Genomic DNA, 22,826 nt, shown 5'->3' on the forward strand with positions numbered 1-22,826 from the left:
CCATCTGACATGACCCAAGAGTATTTAACTGAATATGACAGAATAACAGAATGAAAAGCTCTTGATCCAGTTATTCACTGGCACCTATAAAAGGGTTGCAGAGAAAAAGAAAAGCAATCAATTATTTTTAATGGAAACTATATTTTCAGCAAACCAGTAAATGTACAAGTTCACCTACCACAGTTATAAAGGACATTTATCTTATGGAGATCTAGAGCACTGGGTCCATCCCGCTGGCCAATGGGAATGTAAGGGTCTGGTTTGGGGATTATTGTTGGTCCACCATCCTCAGAGAAGGCGTATCTGCATCAAAGATACATATGGTAATAATGCCCCCCCCAAAAACAAGGCAGAACATACAATTATCTTGCCTCACCTTCCATAATGCATGACAGAAGTGTAGTCGTATGGGCTGTTGAGATTGTTTGTTGCCTGTTTCCTGAAGTTATGAATGCGGTCTGTGAAAATAGGGGAAACAGGGTTACCAAAAGACTTTATGAATGCAGTAACACGATGTTGGGGGGCGATAACTCATCTCAACCTGGCATGATGTTTTTCCATACAATTGTAACATAGTGGTCTCGGTCTGAGCGTGACTGCTCGTGCACAAATCCAAGAGCATGCATGAACTCGTGGGCAGCCACTCCTGACCACATGCACCCAGGACTCTGCAACGACAAGGTTTGGCTTCCTCCGACCTGCCCCAGATATGACCAGCAGCTTTGGGTATAGAAGAAGATCACAAGTGAGTACAAGGCAAAACCACCACACAATCATTATATGTAATATATCAAGACAGGTATCACATGTTCAAGTCCTTGCTCGCAGTCGTACTCACCCATATCTTGGTTGAATATCAATGAAACTGGCTTCATGAGTGCGTGGCACAAATTGAATGCAGCTTCCGGAGGCAATGTCTTGCATCCCAGTTTCTATGGTGATTCTGTCCATGTCATCTGCCATTGAAATGAAAAATTACAATAACATTTGCATAAATGTTCAAACTGTAAACACTTTTGTGTCACCTCTTTAAATATACAGAGCTATACCGTATAGTGGGGAGACGATGTATGGGACATAAACAAATCCGTCGATTGATTTAGGCCACAGACAGGCGTTGCCAGGGCAGGAGATTGCACTCCGCACATATGAACTGGCAATATCCCCATCTCTCAAGGTCACTCCTCGAGGGGCTCGCAATTCTTATGGAAAAGAAAAAACCATGTGGTGAGTCCATGATATACTGAAAAACTTAAATCAGTACTGTTGCATATAACTTACAGCCTACTTACTGCTGTTGACCTCCAGGATTTGATCCATTATGTTCATTTCATTACGGTCTGGCAGTTCGTCTACACACAAAAAGTAAAAACTATTAATAGTCTTCCCCTGCTTTCAGAAGGATCATAAATGTTAAGTATTATTCACGATGTTCATGATCATTTCTTTTATGCCATGCCCCACCTGAGTATTTCCTTTTTAACCTCACTTTCCCCTCATGTACTCCTGTAGAATTCTATAACAAAAGGTGCATGTTAATATAACTTGGCTGCAACACACACTAAGACGAAAAGGGGGTCTCATCCAAAATATTTTTTACTTGGTACTGACCTTAACAGGTAGAGTGTACGCTTGAGTCAACAAGCCCATGAAGATACTGAGGAGGATGGTCGTCGAATGCATCGTTGTGTTTCAGACTGGACAGCCTGCGGTCTTCCAGTGCAAGAGCTAAATGAACTCCTCTCCTCCAGTCAATCTATATACCCACTTCTCCCTCATGTGCTCTGTACTGATTGGGCACATGATCTGTGATGAAGCATGATTAAGACCCCTCATCATCCATGTCTATGTAATTTACTCAAGTCCACTGCTGAGCCGTAACAGGTGGTCCCTTTGCTGACCTTCACTTGTGCCCTGTACTTAACCATACGTGAAGATTCAGCACTTTCAGAAATGAAACACCTTGACGTGTTTTGCTGCTACAACTCAGCAGTTGCTACCAGAATAACTGTCCACCCAGCCCAACAGACCAGCAATTTGTGTGTGACTTAACTGGTAACCAGTGATTTGGCGATAAACTCAGTTGACAACTGTCTTGACAGCAATCATTTTGTCATAAAGGTAAATACTGTATATAAAAACAAAACCTCTTTCTCCCAGTGTTGTTTCTATTTTTATGAAGGGGTAATTTTAAGGCACTGATTAAGGGAAGAATTTAATGTGGTGGCATATTATTACATCTTGCCCTTTTGGTTTATGCAGGAAAAAAAATAATATCGAAATTCTGTATCCGAGTGAAGCGTGCGTGGTTTTTAATTATGGATCCTTACATGTGCTTTCACCCCGCAAACATGTTATTTATTAATCGAGATAAGGGGTTTTATTTAGTGTTCCTTAAAAAAAAAATAATGCAACAATAAAAAGTTGCATCTCCTTTTATTTTCTTGTTAAATGCAATCACAAGACACACGTTTTAATTTTTCATAATGCTTTATTTTACTGTACTGTTAAATACATTTTCTTCTTTTGTTCTCCCACTCCATTTTAATGATGTAACTGCTAACTTTGTCAGCCTTCTAAACATAAACCACACATCATCTTTAAACTCACACAATTGCATGCACACAGTGGAATTGCTGATAGAAAGCTTGAATCAATCTTTATTTCCATGATTTAATATCAGTTCATTACATCAGCCTCCAGTGCAGGACTGTTTCAGCTCAGCTCAGCTCAGCTTGGTTAGTTATCATCTATGTCACCTATGGAGAGAGACAGAAAGGAAAATTTAACATTTGCCAGTGGGGGACATCTTTGGTATTATTTGCCCATTCTGTGTTGCAGTTACTAACAGTCAGGATGTTTGGTACCAACCGCATTGATAGAGTTTGTTGATTTTCACCCTGTCAATGTGACTGAGAGTTGATGTCTGGCCCAGCTTTATGTTGCTGCTGCTCTTAGGAATGATGGTTGGCTCCCCGTCCTGAGAGTAGGCATACCTAAACATATATAAATATATATTATGAAACAGTACAGCAACTATACCTCATCATTATTCAGTGGTCAAAATTAAACTTAGGTTATACATTACTTACATCCCAAAGTGCATGATTGAGCTATAGTCATATGGAAGATCCAGACTGTCCGTCTTGAATTTCTCAAAATTCCTCAAACGATCTGGAATAGTTTGTTAATAGAAATGTGTATTTATATACTTAATAACTGGGCATTCATACAGATTGTTCTGTTATTCAATTAAAAACTTTGTAGAAATACAGTGAATTATATATAATATATAATTATTGATCATTCTTTAATTTACCATTTTACCCAATGCCCCCCTCCCCTTCCTGCCCCTATGAAATTACCCCTCCAAATGTTTGGCCACATGATGGTGACATAGTTGTCCCGGTCAAAGCGAGACTGCTCGTGCACAAAGCCCAGGGCATGCATGAATTCATGGGAAACCACTCCAACTTGGAGGCAGTCGGGGCTCTGGAGAGATACAGTCTGCCTTCCCCCACGCGAACCAAGGTAGGACCAACATCTGGACAAAGACATTTAAACCCATAGTGCAACTAGAAAAACTCAAAGATAAACACTTGCTTGGGTAACTAACTGCTACACTCTGAATGTCATAATCTTTCACACAGAATCATAAGTAATGCTTTTAAAACAAAGACTACCACATTCTGAAATCAAATTTTTTAGGCAATGGTTCTCACCCAGACTTTTGCTGAATGTCGATGTAGTCTCGCTGATGAGTCCGGGGAACAAACCTCACACAGGTGCCTTTCTCTATGTTCTCCATCCCTTTCTTTATCAGCTTTGTCTCCACTTCAGCTGTTCATTGGTTTAGACATAATGCAGAGGGCAGAAACTATTTATAAATCACTGAAAATGATGTTGTTGAATCATGGAAATCATTAGACTTGTTGCAATTACTTAAATGTATACAGTTAAAAACATACAGTATTCAGGTGAGAGCCTGTATGCAATGTAGACATGTCCATCCACTGACTTAGACCAGGTGCAGCTCCGTGCAAAGCAGACTTTGGAGCGTCTTCCAGCTGAAACAGCAATGTCTCCCTCTCTGAGACTGGTAGTGCCGTCGATGATTCGGGTGGCTGAGTTAGAAAACATCTGTAATTAAATCATTCTGAGCAACTGAACAACAACAACAACTGACTGAACAGCAGCAGCTCATTAGTTACAGTATCAAGTGTTTGCAACTTACCTTGGACCTCATTAGCTTTAATGATTTCGTCCATTGCTGTCCTATCACCATGCTCTTCACGCTCTTAAAAAAGGAGAGTTATTAGTTAGTGTGTGCTTCTTACTAGAGTCACACTTAGATTAACATTTGATCCACTTTTACCTTTATAGCCAATGGGTCCCCATTTTGGGCTGAAGAAAAATTTCTGTAATGATAGAAAGGCAAAGGTGTTCGTGATTCTTTTGCATAATGTTGTTCAAATTGTTAAAGCAAGTCCCCCTCCAAGTCCTATACCTGTGAATGTACAGCTGGGAGACAGGTGAAAACCACGCACAAGAGGATAATCCGGTCCATCTCTGCTGTTCGGAACAGTCTTCAGTGTTGACATTTTACCTGCACTAACACCTACCTTTATAGGTGTTCCCAGTCACTGTCCTGGGATAATACCCATGATTATCCCAGGTAAATTACAGGGTCTCTGTTATTTGTTTGTTTGTGAGTTTAATGCCCAAATTAGTTTGATTATTTCATAAACAAGAACTATGAACAGTAAGATAATGTGAGGTCTCACTGTGTGTAATAACAGCTCCACTTCAATGCCTAGCTTTAAATTAAATGTTTTGGCACATTTCTGGTTATTTTAGGCTTTGGATGTATTATGTACGCCACCAGGAGAGCTGTTTTGGAACAGCTACGATTTATTCTTACAAACTGTTAACCCTACATACCGTAATTAAACTACGCATTTCAGACTTTGTGTACATCTTGCTTTTACTGTTGGTGTGAAAATAAAGGAGAAAAAAAAATTCTTCGCCCGAACAGGGACTTGAACCCTGGACCCTCAGATTAAAAGTCTGATGCTCTACCGACTGAGCTATCCGGGCTCTGACACTATGCGCCGGAAGTGTCCTTTATAAAGCCGGAAACCGGAGCCAAATTTCAGTTTAAAACTGGCTTTTGATCAGGAAACTGAGCTAATCCTGCAAAAGCCGTTTAAAAAATACCAAAACATGACGAACGGTTTTCCTGCCCCTTCATTTGATGACGAGTTTACGGTAATTTGACGTTAAAGTTGGATGACTATAACTATGCTGAGCTGCACTGTAAACACTTTAGAAGTAAATAATGTTTGATAATGCTGTGAACAGTATAATCCCTCTCCTTACCTTGCAGGTGCAGATGGCGGAGTTGCAGCATGCTATCCGCCAAAAAAGACTCGAACTGGAGCAAGTCAAACAACAAAGGCTGCGTGTTGAGAAGGAAACAATCAAGTGGTAACAATTTAACTTAGTTTAACTTAGACAACTTGAGTTACGTTTTGTTTCAAGTTGTGTTTCTGCAAATGCATGTTAATGCCAGTGGTCATTGTGATGTAATTTCGGGTTTAAATATCACTAAGGTTTCGCCGTTGTCAGTTTTGTTGTCAACATTTTCCACTTAGCTTACGTTTTATCTGTTGGCTAGTGTTTGCCAGTTCAACCAGTCAGAGTCAGAAAGAGCTCTCAAGTTATTTTTCGAGCTTTTGCCCTTATTTAGACAGACGTAACATAATGTGCAAGCAGCCACGAGCTAGGCTCGAACCCGCGCCGATAATGTGCCTGCAAAATAGCACGCTTGAAACTGGCAGCTCGCACTAAAAATGTATTTTAAAAAATATGCACATTTGTAGCGTTGTGACATTGAAGCATACTGATGTTTTGCATGATGTTGTCGTACTGATGTTTAGCTCCAATGTGTCAGTTTCGTCGTACACATTACCTATACCTATACTATCTATATCTTCTACCTGCAGCACCAGGGAAACTGAACGCAGGATGGAGCTGGTGTTGGAAAACAGCAGAGTTGATGATTTACAGCAGCTGGGTCAAATGCTGCAAGAGGAAAAGTGTCTTTCTGAAAAACTCACTGGTCAAGCTTCTGAAGACATGTATGTATGGCACGGTAGCAGTGTGCACAGAGAAAGAAGAAACGTCCAAACTTGCAGTGAAAATCCGTTATGTTTCAGGAACCTTAAGAGTGAGCAGGACAGACTGGAGTCTTTGAAAGGCAGGAAGAGAAGCCTGGCTGCTGAAATAGTGGAGGCGACGAGATGTCTAACAGATGCCAAGGCTCATATGGCTGGTAGGGGAGTATGGAGGACGTCTACATCCTAATAAACCTGTTTTTGATCAAGTTTGTAACATGTTTGTCTTTTTTTCCAACAGCGAAGGCTACAACCCATGCACAAATAAGGGGGCCAAGGCGAAATAAAAGCAAAGCCAAATGAAACAGATAGGCCTATATAAAATTCTATTTGTAACATGTTTAAATGTTGCGTTGAATTGAAATTATAATTGATTATAAATATATTTTTTGTATTTCATACTTTTAATGGATTTTGTTGAACCTAATAAAGTTTTGTCTTGATACTGTCCCAGAAGTAGCCTTGTTTATATTTCAGGTAGGATAATAATTGATGAGTGATGTATTTGAAAATGTCCCATCAATTCCAGTATAGTTTTACCATTTGATATGTTGACATACGCCTATATAACTGTAGGACTTGCACTTCCATTGTACTATCCATTGTATATAACATGTAAAACATCAAATGCAATATTCATGTGTGACAGTTGCGATTTAAAGTGTGAGATAAATTACATTTCTATGTTAGGATCATAGACTGTAAAAAGGTTAGGATCAGCTAATTGATGTGAGAGAGAAAACGCGCACTGTTTCTTTATTAACAATTTACAGGGGCTTGCAACCTTTGGTCTGTGAACTCCACGTTGAGTCATTCTTGACTGTTCGCGGCTTCCGTAGTACGTCAGGCGGAAGCAGAAGGCAACAACGTTTACGTCGGGTCTGGGACACTTTTTATGGTAAGTTACCTTTATAAGTGAGTTAATGGTAGCACAGGTTATCTATAATATACTTCACGACCAGTTAGAGAAGAGAGAAACAGACGAACCTCCAACTAAAGCATACAGTCACTGGTAGTCGTTACTCCACGTGTCACTCACGGACGGGCAGATTTATATCAGCGAACATAACATTAGCTTTTATAACAGCCTTTAGATTGATCTGTGTGTTGTAATGTCATGTTGGGTTTGAATTGTTAACAACAGACTAGTGGTGTTAATTATTGTGGATATTTCCGAGCGAAATGTAGCCTGTTATTTTGGATTACACCAAAGTTACAGCATGATTTTCTATCTGTCACGTGACCCCAAAACGGCTCATTAGGTGGAAGAAAAACACAGTTGTCAATGACGACCTGTGGCGACAAGCGCTGCATCTATGACCTGTCCCAAAATGATGAAGCTCTACTGGGACTGAGAGAAGTGAGCCATGTCCTCCTGAATCAGCCTGGCAGCATCGAGCCTGCCCCACACGGTGTGTATGAAGTGCAGGTGTGGGCTCATGTCTGTAATTTTAGGCAGTGCCCCTCATTTCATTCTGTCTGTGTGATACACAGCTCCTGACACCGGCGGCGGGCTGGGGGATGAATGTCCAGAGGATGACAAGCTGTGGGAGTGCAGCCTGGCCAGAGAGGTGTCAGACAAGATGGTGTGCTCAGCCTGCAGATGTCCCTTCATTACCCGTGAGGACCAGGTGATCACCACACTCTGCCGTGTTTCCCCTCAGAAAAGATCTGTTGATGTAATGAAGGCTGCCTCACGATTTTTTCCTTTTTACAGATGGAGCACTACAAGCTTGACTGGCATCGCTTCAACTTGAGACAAAAACTGTCAGGATTGCCCTCAGTCACAATGGAGGAGTTTGAAAGGAAGACCGGAGCTGGTGAGGAAACCAGCTTCTTAATGGGCAACAACAACAAAAAAAGAAGCGTAACAGCAAACTGATTTTCAGTTATCTTTTTTTTTTTTTACAGGGGAAATGTCGAGTATCTCAGGCTCAGAGTCTGACTCGGAGGAAGACAGCTCAGATAGCGACAGAGGGGGAACAAGCAGCAATATCACCGGCACAGATAATGAGAGCTCCACTGAAACCAGTTTTATAGGCGGCCGACTGTCCAGCAAGGTGGTGCTGCAGAACTCAGCAGGACAGTATCTGTCCGTCTACCGCTGTATTCTTCAGGGGAAGGTGAGGCTCAACAGGTACAGAACATGTACAGTGTGTAACGTGTGTGTTAACATACCTTTTTTGTTTGTTTGTTTGTTTGTTGCTAATTTCATGTTTCTGTAATATTTCAGTCAGATCAGGAGCTGGATTCAGTATCTTCACTAATGGCGTTAAACAAGAAGACAGTTTGGGTCGTACTCATGACAGGCGGAGGCCACTTCGCTGGTGCCGTGTTCCAAGGGTCAGTGGATAGTTTTCATGTTTGCCTTTTTATTTGCTCGTTTGTTATCAGCACTTACAATAACATGTTATGGCTAAACATGTGAGAAGAGTAGGTGAGCCAATTTGGTAGTTCGTAAGCAACTGGCCAACGCACTGTATTTGTGTTGTGTGACAGGAAAGAAGTCCTTCAGCACAAGACTTTCCACCGATACACCGTGCGGGCGAAGCGCGGCACCGCTCAAGGACTCAGAGACTCTCAGAACCGCAGTCACGCGCCCAAGTCTGCAGGAGCTGCTCTGAGGCGATACAACGAGGCGGCGCTGGTCAAGGCAAGATACAGACCATTTCACTGCACTATCCATTCAGTGGTTGTGTTTTATTCATGGAGAGCCGACAAAATAAGCTGACATTTCTTGAAGGCTGATGTTCATTAAACGTAGGTAGGGAAGTTCCACACAACCCTGGTAAGGGCCTTGTGCCGAACTGCATTAGTGGCTTTATTATTTTTAATTGAGTGTGCCGGTGCACTCACAGAGCCCAGGGCCTGCTTCATCACAAAAAACATTTGGACTCTGTGTGTAAGAGTTGCTTATTCCAAAAGGAAAAGTAGAGTTGCACATTATTGCCAAAACGCAACTAAAAAAATAATAATTTCAATTGTTGTGATTTTAAACACGCTGTCATCCTAAACTATTTATTTGCGTAAAGACAATTCTAAATACACCTACAGTAGCAATTTATTTAAAATGTTTGAATGTATTTGGTCCTTGAAGCACAAGTAAATACTTGCAGTCTTTTCTTGTTGATGCACCTCAGTAATAGGGTTATGCAGTAAGTTTTTCATGTGCAGTTTCTTCAAAACACACAACAGTTCTTTAACCTTTTGCAGGACATTCAGGATCTTTTAGTCATCTGGGCCGAGCACTTGAAGGAGGCCTCTGCAATATTTGTACGAGCCCCTAGCTATAACAAGACCATCTTTTACGGTGGTCGGGCAGCACCCCTCGACAAAAAAGATCCCAGGATCCGTACACTTCCCTTCGCCACACGCAGGGCAACGTTTAGAGAGGTACAGAGGGTGCACGAGATGCTTTCAACCATTCATGTTTATGGTAAGCTTAATAACATACTTGAACTAATAACATATTCTCTGCTAATACAGCCAGGGTGTAATCAAAAATGTCTTAATGCAGGGAGAGAGACAGACATGTCTGCAGTCTTCAGTCTGTCTAAGAAGGCGTGGAAAAAAACTGTAAAACCAGTAGCATCAAAAAGCACTGATCAAGTTCAAGGTAAGTTTATATGGAAACTGTAGATTTAGTAATTTAATTTAACTAGAGGAAGGTAGAATATAAATCCTGTTTGAACACAAAGTAAATGTTCTGTGAAATTTAGTAATACAGTATGCTTCCTTTACTTTTAGTGTCAGCAGAAGAAAGCCACGATAGCTCAGATAAAGAAGATGGTGGAGAGATACAACTGGAGATGGTGGATATGACATTAACAACCTTAGACCTTAGGGAGTCTGAAATATACCCATCCAGGCAGAGGAGAAGGAGGAGGAGAAAGAAGGATGAACCCAAAATGCAAAATGAGGGTAGGTCCAGCCCAGTGTGCCATTATACAGGTGGCTATAGCTACGTAAAGCTACATTGTAGGAGTTTTGTGCACAAAAGTTCTGTAAGGTTTATGACATTTTATATCCATCTTTGGTAGAACTGAGTAACACAGAGGCTGATGATCAAGAAGAGGACGTACAAGAGGCTGCGACAACAGAAGACGCACCTCAAGTGACGCAGTCAAAGAATAAGAAAAAGAAGAAGACACAGACAAAGAAGCAACTGGAAGGTGAGTACACGTTTTTTCCTTGTTATTGCCCATCATATTGCACCTGGTTCTGGCTCGCAAAGCTCCACGTTAACCTTGTTGTGTCGTCACAGAAACTGCCGGTGAGTCATGGGACTACGGCGTGAGGGATGTGCTCTTTACTGCCTGCAAGGTTGGAGATGTGGAAACTCTGCAAAGGCTCCTGGAGTTACCTGGAGAGACGGCAGAGAGTCCAGAGCAGTCGGAGAGCAACCCCTCTGATGCAACAAGTCCCCCGACTCTCCTTAATAAGCCCATTGACTCAACAGCGTTCACTTTGCTGCATGTTGCATCAGCAGCTGCACAAAAGGCAGTGGTCAAGCTGCTCCTTGATGTTGGAGCAGATCCAGCCTGCAGGTATGAAAAAATACTATAAATAACTTAAATGAAAGTATAACCTCAGTGTTATAATAATAAAAATTCACATGTAATCGTTTTCTTTACAGGGACAACAAAGGGCAAACTCCGTACATTGTTGCCCCTGACAAAGACACAAGGAATGTCTTTCGTAAATACATGGGGGAGAATCCTGACAAATACGACTACCTCAAGGCACAGGTAAGAGCTGATGGTCTAACCTCTCACCTGGGCCTCATTAAAGTCGAGCAGAGAATTCATGGTTTACACTTGTCCAACTTAAGGTGCCTGGGCCATTGACGGCAGAGATTGAATCCAAAAAGACAGAGAAGAAAAAGGCTCAAAAGGCTTTAAAGAAACAACGAGAAAAAGAGCAGAGGGAGGAGAAAAGGAAACAAGAGTTGGAAGTCGAGGAAAAGAAGAGGTTTGCTTCTCTGACTGATCGTGAGAAGGTGAGTTAATGTGCATTTATCATTGATATGCAATGTTTTGTTTTGTTTTTTCAATTTGGAAATGTTCATTGTTTGCTTGTTGGTTTTAGAGAGCTCTGGCAGCAGAGAAAAGGTTAGCGGAGCAGGCAGCTGCGACAGGAATCAGCCTCACTAACGTCAAGTAAGAGCCATCCTCTCTCTGAGCCTTATCGCAATGTAATATACCGGTAATAGTTTGTCACTCAAAACTGTGTCTTTGTCACCAGGAGGTGCTGGTTGTGCGGGGAGTCACTGCTCGGGAAGATCCCATTTCAGTACCTGGACTATTTGTTCTGCAGCCCTCGCTGTGTCCAAGCACATCGAAAAGCAAATGCTCTTCCTGGAAAGACATAACACTTGTGTGGACATTTTTAGTTTAAAGGACACTACCTCATGAAAAGTTAATTTGTGAAGCCTTTTTAAGACTCTGCCAGCACTGTGTCTTGCCAAGAGGTTTCATCTTCAACTCACACTTCATATGACTTTATTATGGCAGTTGATCCTTGAACTGGATGCATACATTGTATCAAAACATAATTAAAATAATTTATCATGTATGTACAGCATCTGTAGTTGTTAAAAAAGTAAAAAAAATCACCAACATTTTTCCACAGGCTATATGAATATAAAAAGTCATCATTGGATCACTGTTTGACTGTGAAGCTCTTCTGTCAAAGGTTGAAGCACTATGGATTGTGACTGATTTGCTACACGTGAAACACTGAAATCTAAAGCAGTTAAAGAGATGAATAACCCATAAAAATAATGCAAAAGAGAGCATGGTTCTCCTGAGTAGTTTCTTCACATGTCAGCTGAGAGGAATACTCTAACTTCTAATGATTTCATGTACAGCATGGCTTAAACAGCATTTGGCATCATAGCAGTTCTCCAGCTCAATGTTGAGAAAATGTGCTACGAGACTCGGTTAAGAGTTCTCAGCAGTGGCATTGAGCTGAGGCCGGTCCATAAAGAGAACTCGCAGGTGTGCTGGGGCCCCCTCCAGCTCCAGCACTGTGATGTTGTTGGGTAGGGTGGTGCTGAGCAAGGGTCCTGGGATATAAAGGGTCTGCTGAGGGCCCTTGGCTGGCCAATATCTCCCCAGATTCACACCATTAATCCAAACCTGACCCTGATATATAAAAAATAGGAGGAATTTAACATCAGAAAGGATGCAGTTATTATATCCCAGGAATATTGAGGTGAAAAAAGGAAATCCACATTACCTTTGTCCAATCACTGAGTTTGAGAAAAGAATCCCATGCCAAGCCATTGGGCTGCAGTGTCCCCATGTAGAAGGTCGGTCCAGCTGTGGGCTCCTTTTTAGGGGCAGGGAAGGACTTGTGATTGTCTGAGTGAGGCCATCCTCGAGTGATGGCTCCATCAATGTCCAAGGAGTAGATCTGCCAGTTAGTCAGGACATCTTTACCCAGGATCAGATTGCTCAGGAGGCCCTGCAGTAAACATACCATTATGGTTATGCTTTGGGTGGTTCACCCACAGCAGCCAACAAATATTGAATAGGCAAGGCAGTTCTCTTTGTATAGCCCATTTTTACAAACAATTTGTCTCAAAGGCCTTTGCATAGCATAAATAGTGAGTCAATATATGGCTTTATCAGTCCTTATTTTCTGTTTACCTAGATATGGAGAGCCTATTGGAGAAATTCTTGTACAGATCATGATCATGAATAGAAGCAATTGTGTGTCCCCATGACCCTGCAGGGGTTGGACTTGCCTTGTAGTCATTAATCTTGCTGCCAAAGTTAACTCGGCCCATGTTCTCAATGAGGATGTCCAGGGTGTCCCCCTGCTGTCCAGTGACGTTCATCACCAGTTTTGTGTCCCTCTCTAACAGGCCCTGGAAAACCTGTTCATATAGACACATGCTTTATCAGGAGTATGCAGATCACAAAAATACAAAACAAAATAACTTGAGTAAGAATTAGAAAAAAATCACAACATGGTATATAACCTGTGATGTTTTCCCTTATATACACTGTATATATAACCTAAAAATCTGATTGGACAGACAACAAAAGTTCATTGTAAAGGCTTACCCCATTGACGGACACATATGCACGGTCATGAACCCCATTCAGTGGAGAGATAAGTGGCGTGGGCCCTGAGAGGTCCCGGGGCAGCGTGGTCCGATACAGCATGTATCCATAGTACTGCACACAATAGACATGACAGGTTGCAGACACAACGGTCTAGAAGTTCTCCATGTTTCAAGAGGTTTACTGCCACTACAACACCAGTCCCTCCCCTGTTGTTGACTTCAGAGACACCATACCTGTTTCATCTCTTCAAATGTCAGCGGATACTGAGATTTGACCGGCCCCGTGGGCGAAAGCGTGTTCAAGAGACCGCTGATGTTGTCAACCTGTGAGAGATATTTCACATTGCTATCATCAAACACAACCACTTGTGTTCTTTTATGTTTAAAATAACATTTCCTGAAATAATACAGTACCTTTTGTAGGGTCACAAAGCCATAGGCAAATTTGGGAGTTGCTGGTGGCATTGGTCCAGAAGGAATATCTCTAAACTGTTGACAAACAGCAATTAATCATATCCCAGACATGCAGTACTGTAACTATGAGCATAATAAAGACAACAGCCTGGCCGGGGGGTAGCTCAATCAGTGGTACCTGCTTAATGACGTCTCTGATGGCCAACAGCTTCTCTGTGGGGTCTCCTGCCTCAGACAGCGGCGCGTCGTAATCATAACTAGTCACCACCGAGCGGAACCTGGTGTCATGATCGGCACCTTTGAGAGAGGTGAGGAGAATTACAAAGACAGGACTGCGCCACATGCTGAGTGTTCATCCCCACCACAGAGATAATGATTATAAAAACAAAAGGGTTTTACCATTCCAGTAACCAAAGTTGGTGCCTCCTTCAAACATGTATCTGAGAAGACAGAGAGGGAGAGAGGGGATTACCTCAGGAAAACCTGTTGTTCATCAAGTAGGTGACACTCGGCTTGGGAGCTCAAATTGGTCACTTAAGCATCTTACAAGATGAGGAGGCTGGTGATATTTTTCTAATTGTCAACAAACTCCTCTAAGAGACCACAACCAGCATTACATTGATTTCACTCCACAATATCCTCCTTTAAGTTAAAGCAGAAGTAAGTGATATATTTGTGTTAATATAAGTCTTAAATAGTTATATCTTCTGACAGCAATCACTTACATAGAGTGTTTGGACCGAAACACGGGTCTGTCAGTCACTCTCGCTCTGCTCTGAGCCGAGGAGAAAACATTTCTCGTATCCTACAATTTTTATCCAATGAGGAGAGAGAACGGCATGCAGGGCTGTGTGTGCAGCCAAGGGACGCCGTGAATGTGGTGACGTAGGGACGAGGACTGTTATGGTGCGTTCAAGGCAGCCCGTAACTCGTGTTTTTCCGGGTCGGAAGTTACGAGTGGCCGTTATAGTGACTTTCACAGGTAAAACAGGTCGGAAAAACACGAGTGGGTTGCCTGAAACGCTACAAAGTCGTAAGTTGTGACTTGAAGCTGTAATTTACGGTTTCAAAAGCCTGCCTGGAACGCAGCATTAGCCAAAACGACCGGATCGCTTACTTCTGCTTTAAGTTTGCAAAAAGTTTCAGATTCATGTCTTCAGAAGGAACAATGAACTTCTGGTCCTTTCATAGGATCTGCTGACAACGAGAAAAATACAGGACAATATTTAACCACATCAGTACAGAGCAGAGGAAACCTTGGTAGGATTATGTTTGGGGAGACATACATGTTGACGTTGGCCCCCATGGTTAGCATTTCTCCTAGCACTCTGCTGACCTTCTGAGCATCGACCATGGCATGCTTGTCTCCCCAGTGGTCCAACCAGCCGGGGTAGAACTCTGAATTCACCTGTAAGGGCATCAAAAAAACAAACAAACCATCATTTAGTTGTATGAGTCATAAAGTTACTGTAAGTTAATGATTATAAGAATTCACATTAAACTAACCAGGGGGCCTTGAGGTTCAAACCGTCTTTGTCGATTGAAGGCTTCAGTTATGTTAGTGTCTGAAAGAGGGAAGAAATGGAAGAAACTGCTAATTTCTGTATGAATAACTTCAGAGAAGTAGGTGCTGCTATACACACCTGTGCCGAAGTCCACTGTGGCATATAAATCCTCCAGACTCCCACATGCCATTTCCTTGTCCGTGTTCCCATCAGTGGTGAACAGGACCGTGTCTTCACCAAGGAAGTAGCGGAACAGAGTCCGCAAGTGACGCATGTAGTTGAAGTCACAAGCGAAGTAGCTTCCATATTCATTCTCCACCTGCAGTTAAGGTTGACATAGTTACCTCAAACCAAGATTAGCATACAAGCTATTAAAAATACTTTCTAGGAAGCCACTCAGTGCTCTACCTGGACACTAATGATGTTACCCCCATTGACAAAGAGCCAAGGCCTCACTTTAGGGAGGAGAACAGCCAGCCAGTTACTGACTGCCTGCAGGTAATCTGGAACAGTAGAAAACAAATCAACGTGGCATATTACATTTAAAAAAAGAAAATACAAAGACACACAAGCGTATGTACCTGGGTCTGCAGATCGAAGTATGATGTTTGGCTTCTGAAGGAGCCATGCTGGTAATCCACCCTGGGAAGAGTGAACAAATTATGTGTTTAAGAAGGAAACAAAAATACATTTACTGGGAGTGGTTCATATTAACAAACACGCAGTGGAAAAACACTGACAGGAAGCATGTAGAGATCAGGTTTTTGATTTCGTCGTAAGGTGACATTATCATTTCATCAGTAATTTCCCCTTTACACTTAAAGCAGAAGTAAGTGATATATTTGTGTTAATATAAGTCTTAAATAGTTATATCTTCCGACAGCAATCACTTACATAGAGTGTGTTTGGACCGAAACACGGGTCTCCCAGTCCCTCTGCTCTGCTCTGAGCCGAGGAGAAAACATTTATCGTATCCTACAGTTTTTATCCAATGAGGAGAGAGAACGGCATGCAGGGCTGTGTGTGCAGCCAAGGGACGCTGTGAATGTGGTGACGTAGGGACGAGGACTGTTATGGTGCGTTCAAGGAAACTCATAACTCGTGTTTTTCCGACCTGTGAAGTCGTACCAGTTCAATCTGGTACGACTTCACGGGTCGGAAGTTACGAGTGGCCATTATAGTGACTTTCACAGGTAAAACAGGTCGGAAAAACATGAGTGGGTTGCCTGGAACGCTACAAAGTCGTAAGTTGTGACTTGAAGCTGTAATTTACGGTTTCAAAAGCCTGCCTGGAACGCAGCATTAGCCAAAACGACCGGATCGCTTACTTCTGCTTTAACCGCTTTAAGTATATAACATATCCGTTTTCTTTATTTTTAAGAGGATTATTTAGTTAGTTTAGCCAGGACTCATATTTTAATTTCAGTGTAAATCTCCATTAAAAGAAATGTAATATCCTAATGGAGTCATTGGCTGGAGAATGTTTTAATTGCAATTTGTCTCAGTTATCAAAATAATCAGACTTCATGTATTAACGTAAACAAAGCAAAGTTCAGTTTTAGCACCATTTCCCATTCTGCACAGATGTATGGTCCTGGACGCAGGATGACCAGGAGACCTGTCTGATTGGCCAGACCTAAGAAATGCTCCAGGTCTCTGTCCCCTGTGAAGTCCTGGACCCCCTGGACCGTCTCGTGGAAGTTCCAGGGTACATATCTGTGTGGAGGCAGAGTGAATATAGTCAAACCATCACAGAAAGGTAAAGAAAAAAACATACTTTATGTGTTCAGCTTACACTTGGATGGCATTGAGACCACTCATGTACATCTTGGCCAGCCGGTCCTTCCAGTAGAACCGTGGGATCCTGGAGTAGTGGATGCTGCCTGAGATGTACTGAAAGTGCTTCCCATCTTTGAGGAAACAGTTGTTTTTGTAGTCTATGGAGAAAGATCTTTTTCCAGAGACCTGTTAAGAGAAACAGATTTCCAAATGGTAAGTCTACATGGGCTTTCTTGAGTAGATATGCATACAGTAGGAGTATTTGGCATCAATTTGGCATCTTGTCATATCTCTTGTCAGTAGCCTAGATCTAAATATAGTTTGCTACCTTCTTCACTTATTGCGGCATTATTTTAATAGGCTACTATAACCTAAAATCCTGATAAAATAGATTCCCCACTCTATAAATTGGTAGAAACCCCCCAGGAACTACAGCCCTCTGAGTGATCGACTTTTATAATATTAAATGAGACAACTTTTGGTTTCTGTCTTACCAGATTTCCACTGACAGACAAACAGGCAACTGTAACGAAGAGGAAGACAGCAGCAGCAGCAGCCATGTCCGCCGCCTTGTAACGACTCCACCTCCAACTAATTCATCACTTCTACACTTACTAGGCTATTACTCTATACAACTTCATGCCTGTTGCTACCGTTTCTGATCTCTCCCTCCGTGCATGTCTGCTGACTGCTGAAGCAAGGAAACACTACTGGGCTCTAAAGCGCCATCATGTGATTCTCATTGATGGTCTGCAGGGTCCTAAAGCTCGCCGTATTCAACTCCACTCAACCCTGCAGGTTTGGGTGGTGTTTTTAAAACTCATGTTCAAAAGCAAATTCAGCCCCTTGTTGTTTCTGATTTTACTTTTTCTTCCTTTATTTCTTTCTTCAAAAAAATACACATTACGTATTAAAAAAATTGAATATTTAAAGTTAGAAGAGCTTGAACAAAGAAATAGGCTACCGGTACCCGCTGTAATGTAAATTATTTCCTAAAAAAACCAAAAACAAACAAAACAAATGAGTCACACTTTTCAATGTGTCTATCGTTCGACCACAAGATGTCACTGTTAAATCTTTCATCTTGATAAGAATATGACTAAAATGAGCAACATCTAAACTCTACCAAATCTCCACCAGGGTGCACAAACAGCTTGAAGCAGATGTGTCTTTATATTTCCAGGCAGAGAGAGCACCTCAAAACAAAGTGGTATAGGAGCAAGTATATTAGGTGGGAAAAGAAAGGACAAACATATGCTTTCCCACCAGGCTGTCATACCATGTATTATGTAGGCTGAGAACAATTCCCATTGTGTTTGGCATGGCCTGATAACAAAGCAGCCAGTTCAGGAATGATTTGCTTTATATTACAGCTGCAGGGCACAGCCCTGTCTCTGTGTGTCTTTTCATGTTGCTTGAATGATTATTACTTGTCAACATTTAACAATAAAAGTCCTTGTTATTGTTATGAAATAATGACCATGATATATTCACAGTCAGTCCTCTGATATGAATTTAATGTCAATACTACAGTAAGTTCACATGCTTATAAAGGACACTAGATGGCACTTCAATACTAAGAGAACCAAACTGCAAAAGGAATTCATTGTCAGACAGTCATTTGGAGATTCAGGAAATCACAATTATACAACAAAGAATCTTGATTTTTTTTAACTAAACCAGGGCAAATTACCTCCATAAAATCACAATAATCCTTAAATCTGCAAACTGTTTCAATATTTATTCAGCAGGTCTGGGAGGGTACAGTTCTTTACTTACGTCTCTATTCTTTTTATTGTTGAATGAAGAATGGGCTGTTATGGGTCTGGTTAACTTGTTTTAGTCTGTCGGGTAAACACAAGGCAGTTAAACCTGGCAATTTGGGTTAATACTGCCTGCTGGTCTGTCATTGTGTTCATCTTGACACACACACACACACACACACACACACACACACACACACACACACACACACACACACACACACACACACACACACACACACACACACACACACACACACACACACACACACACACACACACACACTTACTTTTACAGATACTGTTTTTTCCAGTTCGACCCCTGTGTAGTAATGACTGTATATACAGTAATTTCATTATAGCTCCTCCATCCGTCTCCATTTTAAGAGGACTGGAAGTGATGTGGGTGTTGGGGAGTGGGGGGCTCTCAATTGCTAATGGCAACTGATTTCAACTGCAGATAAGACAAATGCTTGGGTTCTGTGGCTCATTAGCCCACTGTCAGACAGTTAATTGTCCTGGGAACAAGAGGGGGAACGACATACATGGGTTTATAATTTGGTTATGAGCATGATGGTGCCTGAATAGAGTGTGTCAGTATCCCGTCTTTGGAGCCTTGGAGCTTGTGGAAAATGGATGTTCAAACCACAAAAAATCCCAGTGACTAATGTAGCCTACAAGACCACTTACTAAGGCACTACAGCAAGAGTGGAAGTCTGAAGGAAGTGACTTAGACAAACATAAACACCTTAACTCTCTGCTCAAGTGCAGTCACAGACACTGCCGGATGGGTTCAGGTTGTGTTCACTACACTGCGCATGGTTTTAAAGCTCTTAATTTGACTTGCAAATCACTGTAGTCAACCTTTTTAATTAATGAGTAAAGGTACAGACCAGCCCTGCCTACTGTAATTGGAGAGAGAGCTTCCCCCTGATGTGATAGGAGACGCAGAAAGACATTCACCCTAGGGTCAGGCGTTACCTCAGTGAAATCATCTCCCCAGAGTCTGTAATTAGATTGAACCAACCCGTCTGTCCCCCCACACCCCCCAAAATAAGCCCTCTTTGTCGTCTCTGGTGGAAGCAGGTGTATTGAGAGACCCCCTACCCCCACATGCTGCCTCCCCACCTTCCGGAAATACAGTGCAATTCACTTGGGACAGCTGATGTTAAAGGGACACTACGCCAATTTACACATATTTACATTAAAAAGACCACTGTAATTGTCATGAGGCGTGCTGTTAAGCATTTGTGTTTCTATATTGAAGTGGACCTCTCCTTCACACACAGGTGGCAGAGATGATCAAGCTGCTCATGCCTGATTCAACCCAGTGGATAAAAACTGTTACAGGACAGGGGAAATATATGCAATGGCTGTAATTAATTAATTGATCTAATTTTACAGGACCATACAAAACAAGAAATACATCTCATCCAGCTGAAACAACAGCTGTTGTCCTCTTTTTACATTAAGGTGTTGCTACTTCTTTGCACAAAGGGGTCTCTCATTCAAAGCAAAAACAAAAAATGCCCCGTGGTGATGTCACGAGATCATGGGAGTTGTTGTCCTGCAGCCTGCTACTCCGGGTTTGGATTTCTTCAGTGTTAGTATTTCAGGAGGATTCTTAAAAGAGCCAGATTGTTCATAGAAAACCAGGTGATTGAAACCAGTGAGAATCCTGAATGAGGCACTTTCACGTTAAATCAACCTGGAGGAGCTGTGAGCTGAGCTGCTGCTGACATTTACTCCAATTTTTGTTCTGATAACCTGAGAGTCTGAGATTTTACTGAGAGTCAAACTAAGTGTCCTCTTAAAAATGAACTGACGCAATAATTTATACTGGGAAAATCAGTGAAGGATGATGATGATAATAATAATGGCGCTTTTCGTGGCACCTAAAGTGCTTCACTCAAACTTATCATTTTTCATTCATACCACGTTCACACCGGCGGTGATGAGCTACGTCTGTAGCCACAGCTGCCCTGGGGCAGACTGACAGAAAAGTGGCTGCCAATGTGCACCAAACGGCCTCTCCTACCACCAAACATTCATACAGTCAGATGAGGCAAGGTGGGTAAAGTGTCTTGCCCAAGGACACAGTGACAGCAACAGGGATGGAGCGGGATTCAAACCACCAACCCTCCGGTTATTGGACGGCCCACTCTACCTCCTGTGCCACTGTCTGTTTCATCAGAAATTGGTGTTTCATAGGCAAGGACATGGAATAAAAAATCATTTCCAAAACGACCAAGATCTAAAGCGTGTCCCCTGACAATGTGGCCTTAAAAGTGAATAAAAACCTGGTAGAGGTCAGGCTCTACCAGGCAGCTAACAGTGGCAGAGGTTCAAATACTGCCCAGCCCTTATGCTGCATGTAAGACACAACTTAACAAAATATTTAACAACAGGAAAAACATATCTTACCTTTAATCAAACACTCACAATACCTTGTGCACAACTGAAACGGTTGATAGATCTTGGTTTTTCAGTTTGATTTTCCTTATACCTGTTGTATAAACCGGTGAATGTATTTGCCCAATGTGGACATATAAGGCAAAGCTCATTGATTAGTGGTGTAATACTTCAGGGAAAGCTAAATGCTTCTGAGCTCTCTGTGATTCAAGCACATGAATCATATGATATGAGACAGAGCTGCAGAGTTCCCCACAGGTCTCCATATCAGCCCTGAGCTCAGGGTACAATGAGGAATGTACCCTGTGTGTTTTCTCAGGCTCTGAATGACCAGTGAGTCACTGATGGACTCAGTCAGGCTAATACTCTGGAGTCTGGGGGAAAACTGTTTTTGAGAACCTAAACAATAAACAAAAACATACCAATAACCTGACAAAAGTCCACTGGCCTGTTTGCATTGAATGGCTGATTTAACTCAGCAGTTTTCACATCCTTGGCATAATTTTTCAGTTCACTATAGCAGGCCTCAGATTGAACGTTATCTTAATGTGGGAGCATTGAAATATGAAGCTGTATAAACAAACAGGAAGTTGACAGTGCGGGGGAGCATGGGAAGTTCGTGAGCTGGTCCTCATTCTTCAGCCTTAAGGAAGGTATGGTATGTGCTGGGGTCCATGTAAGTCTGAGGAGGAATGCTTGTGGTGGGATATATTGTGAAATCCTGCTGCTGGGACTCAAACCATCATAGCTGATGAAGGGGCCTAATATGTGACAGTAATCTCAGTGATTAATCTCATTCTTCCATTCCCCCCCCTTTCCTCTTCCACTAATATGCTGACTGTCAATTCACAAGTAGTGTTTATTTTCTAGTCACACTAATGCTGAATGTGATGTTGGTTTATCAGTCCAATGCTTTGGTCTGGATTGAAACATGTCTGCAACTATGGAGAGGTTGCCATGAAAGTTTGTATGGATGCATCCATGATCCCCAAATGATGATTCAGTTAACCAGTCACACCTATCTTCACATAAACAGGAATTAAATGCAGTTCAAAACAGATATCTATACTTTCCAGAAGATGTTTTCTGCTGGTTATTCCTTAACTTTTCATGCAGGACCATCAGAATAAAAGTGTCACATTCAAAATTAATGTAATTCTCACCAGGCTCAGCTGTTAATTGTATTTAATTCTAATTAACAAGAATTAGCTGTCTAAAGGCCTAAACAGGTTGAAGATGGTGAACATGATAAACAGTATATGTGCAAATAATTAACTTAAGCATTGTCATTGATATGTACAGTGAGTTTAGCTGTGGATTTGGTTTTTGTCATGTGATAATTTTGGCTGTTAGTTGGCTTTTTTTTCCATCCATACTGGGTTGAATGCATATACAGTACATTGCAGGTCTGTGACCTTGTTGTATTATGCAGTACATTTCTCAAACATAGATTTAAAAAAAAAAAAAAAAAAGTCATTTTAGGTCATATTAGATTAGGTTAGATTAGATTAGATCAAATGTGTATTAGATTTAGATTACATAAATGGAAAAAGATTATTTCATAAGAATCTTCTTAGAGGTAAACAGCACACACACAGTAGAAAGCTGGAACAAAACAATTGAATATTCAATCCAGTGAATCGTTATAGAATATTTTTGTCTTGCAGCCTCTAACATAAAAACTGTAGAAATAGTGCTGACG

At 41.7% G+C, this 22,826-nt stretch overlaps 3 protein-coding genes across 3 annotated transcripts; 1 reads left to right on the top strand and 2 right to left on the bottom strand.

The window, feature by feature from the left end:
• Window positions 1-70: 70 nt before the first annotated feature.
• On the bottom strand, window positions 71-4,567 carry LOC311004791 (uncharacterized protein; the record flags this gene model as incomplete). Its single annotated transcript, XM_083996960.1, has 17 exons — window positions 71-84; window positions 179-303; window positions 377-458; window positions 542-720; window positions 839-956; window positions 1,050-1,202; window positions 1,293-1,352; window positions 1,465-1,516; window positions 1,612-1,685; window positions 2,872-2,996; window positions 3,093-3,174; window positions 3,366-3,544; window positions 3,723-3,840; window positions 3,969-4,124; window positions 4,235-4,297; window positions 4,376-4,418; window positions 4,508-4,567. The coding sequence occupies 17 exons, from the start codon at window positions 4,565-4,567 to the stop codon at window positions 71-73; spliced, it is 1,683 nt and encodes a 560-aa protein (XP_083853086.1).
• Window positions 4,568-7,001: 2,434 nt separating this feature from the next.
• ankzf1 (ankyrin repeat and zinc finger peptidyl tRNA hydrolase 1) lies at window positions 7,002-11,672 on the top strand. Its single transcript, XM_083997101.1, has 16 exons — window positions 7,002-7,074; window positions 7,439-7,588; window positions 7,671-7,807; window positions 7,894-7,996; window positions 8,088-8,299; window positions 8,410-8,519; window positions 8,676-8,829; window positions 9,390-9,612; window positions 9,694-9,792; window positions 9,924-10,097; window positions 10,217-10,348; window positions 10,441-10,723; window positions 10,813-10,924; window positions 11,008-11,175; window positions 11,265-11,335; window positions 11,421-11,672. The coding sequence occupies exons 2-16, from the start codon at window positions 7,462-7,464 to the stop codon at window positions 11,545-11,547; spliced, it is 2,232 nt and encodes a 743-aa protein (XP_083853227.1). The 5' UTR covers window positions 7,002-7,074; window positions 7,439-7,461; the 3' UTR covers window positions 11,548-11,672.
• On the bottom strand, window positions 11,661-17,623 carry glb1l (galactosidase, beta 1-like). The gene is made up of 16 exons (XM_083997102.1): window positions 17,444-17,623; window positions 16,966-17,135; window positions 16,736-16,886; window positions 15,752-15,812; window positions 15,579-15,673; window positions 15,309-15,489; window positions 15,172-15,230; window positions 14,952-15,073; window positions 14,065-14,105; window positions 13,844-13,962; window positions 13,666-13,740; window positions 13,486-13,575; window positions 13,250-13,363; window positions 12,928-13,059; window positions 12,417-12,644; window positions 11,661-12,322 (listed from the first exon to the last, which is right to left on the bottom strand). Exons 1-16 carry the CDS (start codon window positions 17,507-17,509, stop codon window positions 12,119-12,121), a joined length of 1,908 nt encoding a protein of 635 aa, XP_083853228.1. The 5' UTR covers window positions 17,510-17,623; the 3' UTR covers window positions 11,661-12,118.
• Between the last annotated feature and the right edge of the window lie 5,203 nt (window positions 17,624-22,826).

This window comes from Trachurus trachurus, assembly GCF_905171665.1.
Source record: "Trachurus trachurus genome assembly, chromosome: 21".
Taxonomy (NCBI): Eukaryota; Metazoa; Chordata; class Actinopteri; order Carangiformes; family Carangidae; genus Trachurus; species Trachurus trachurus.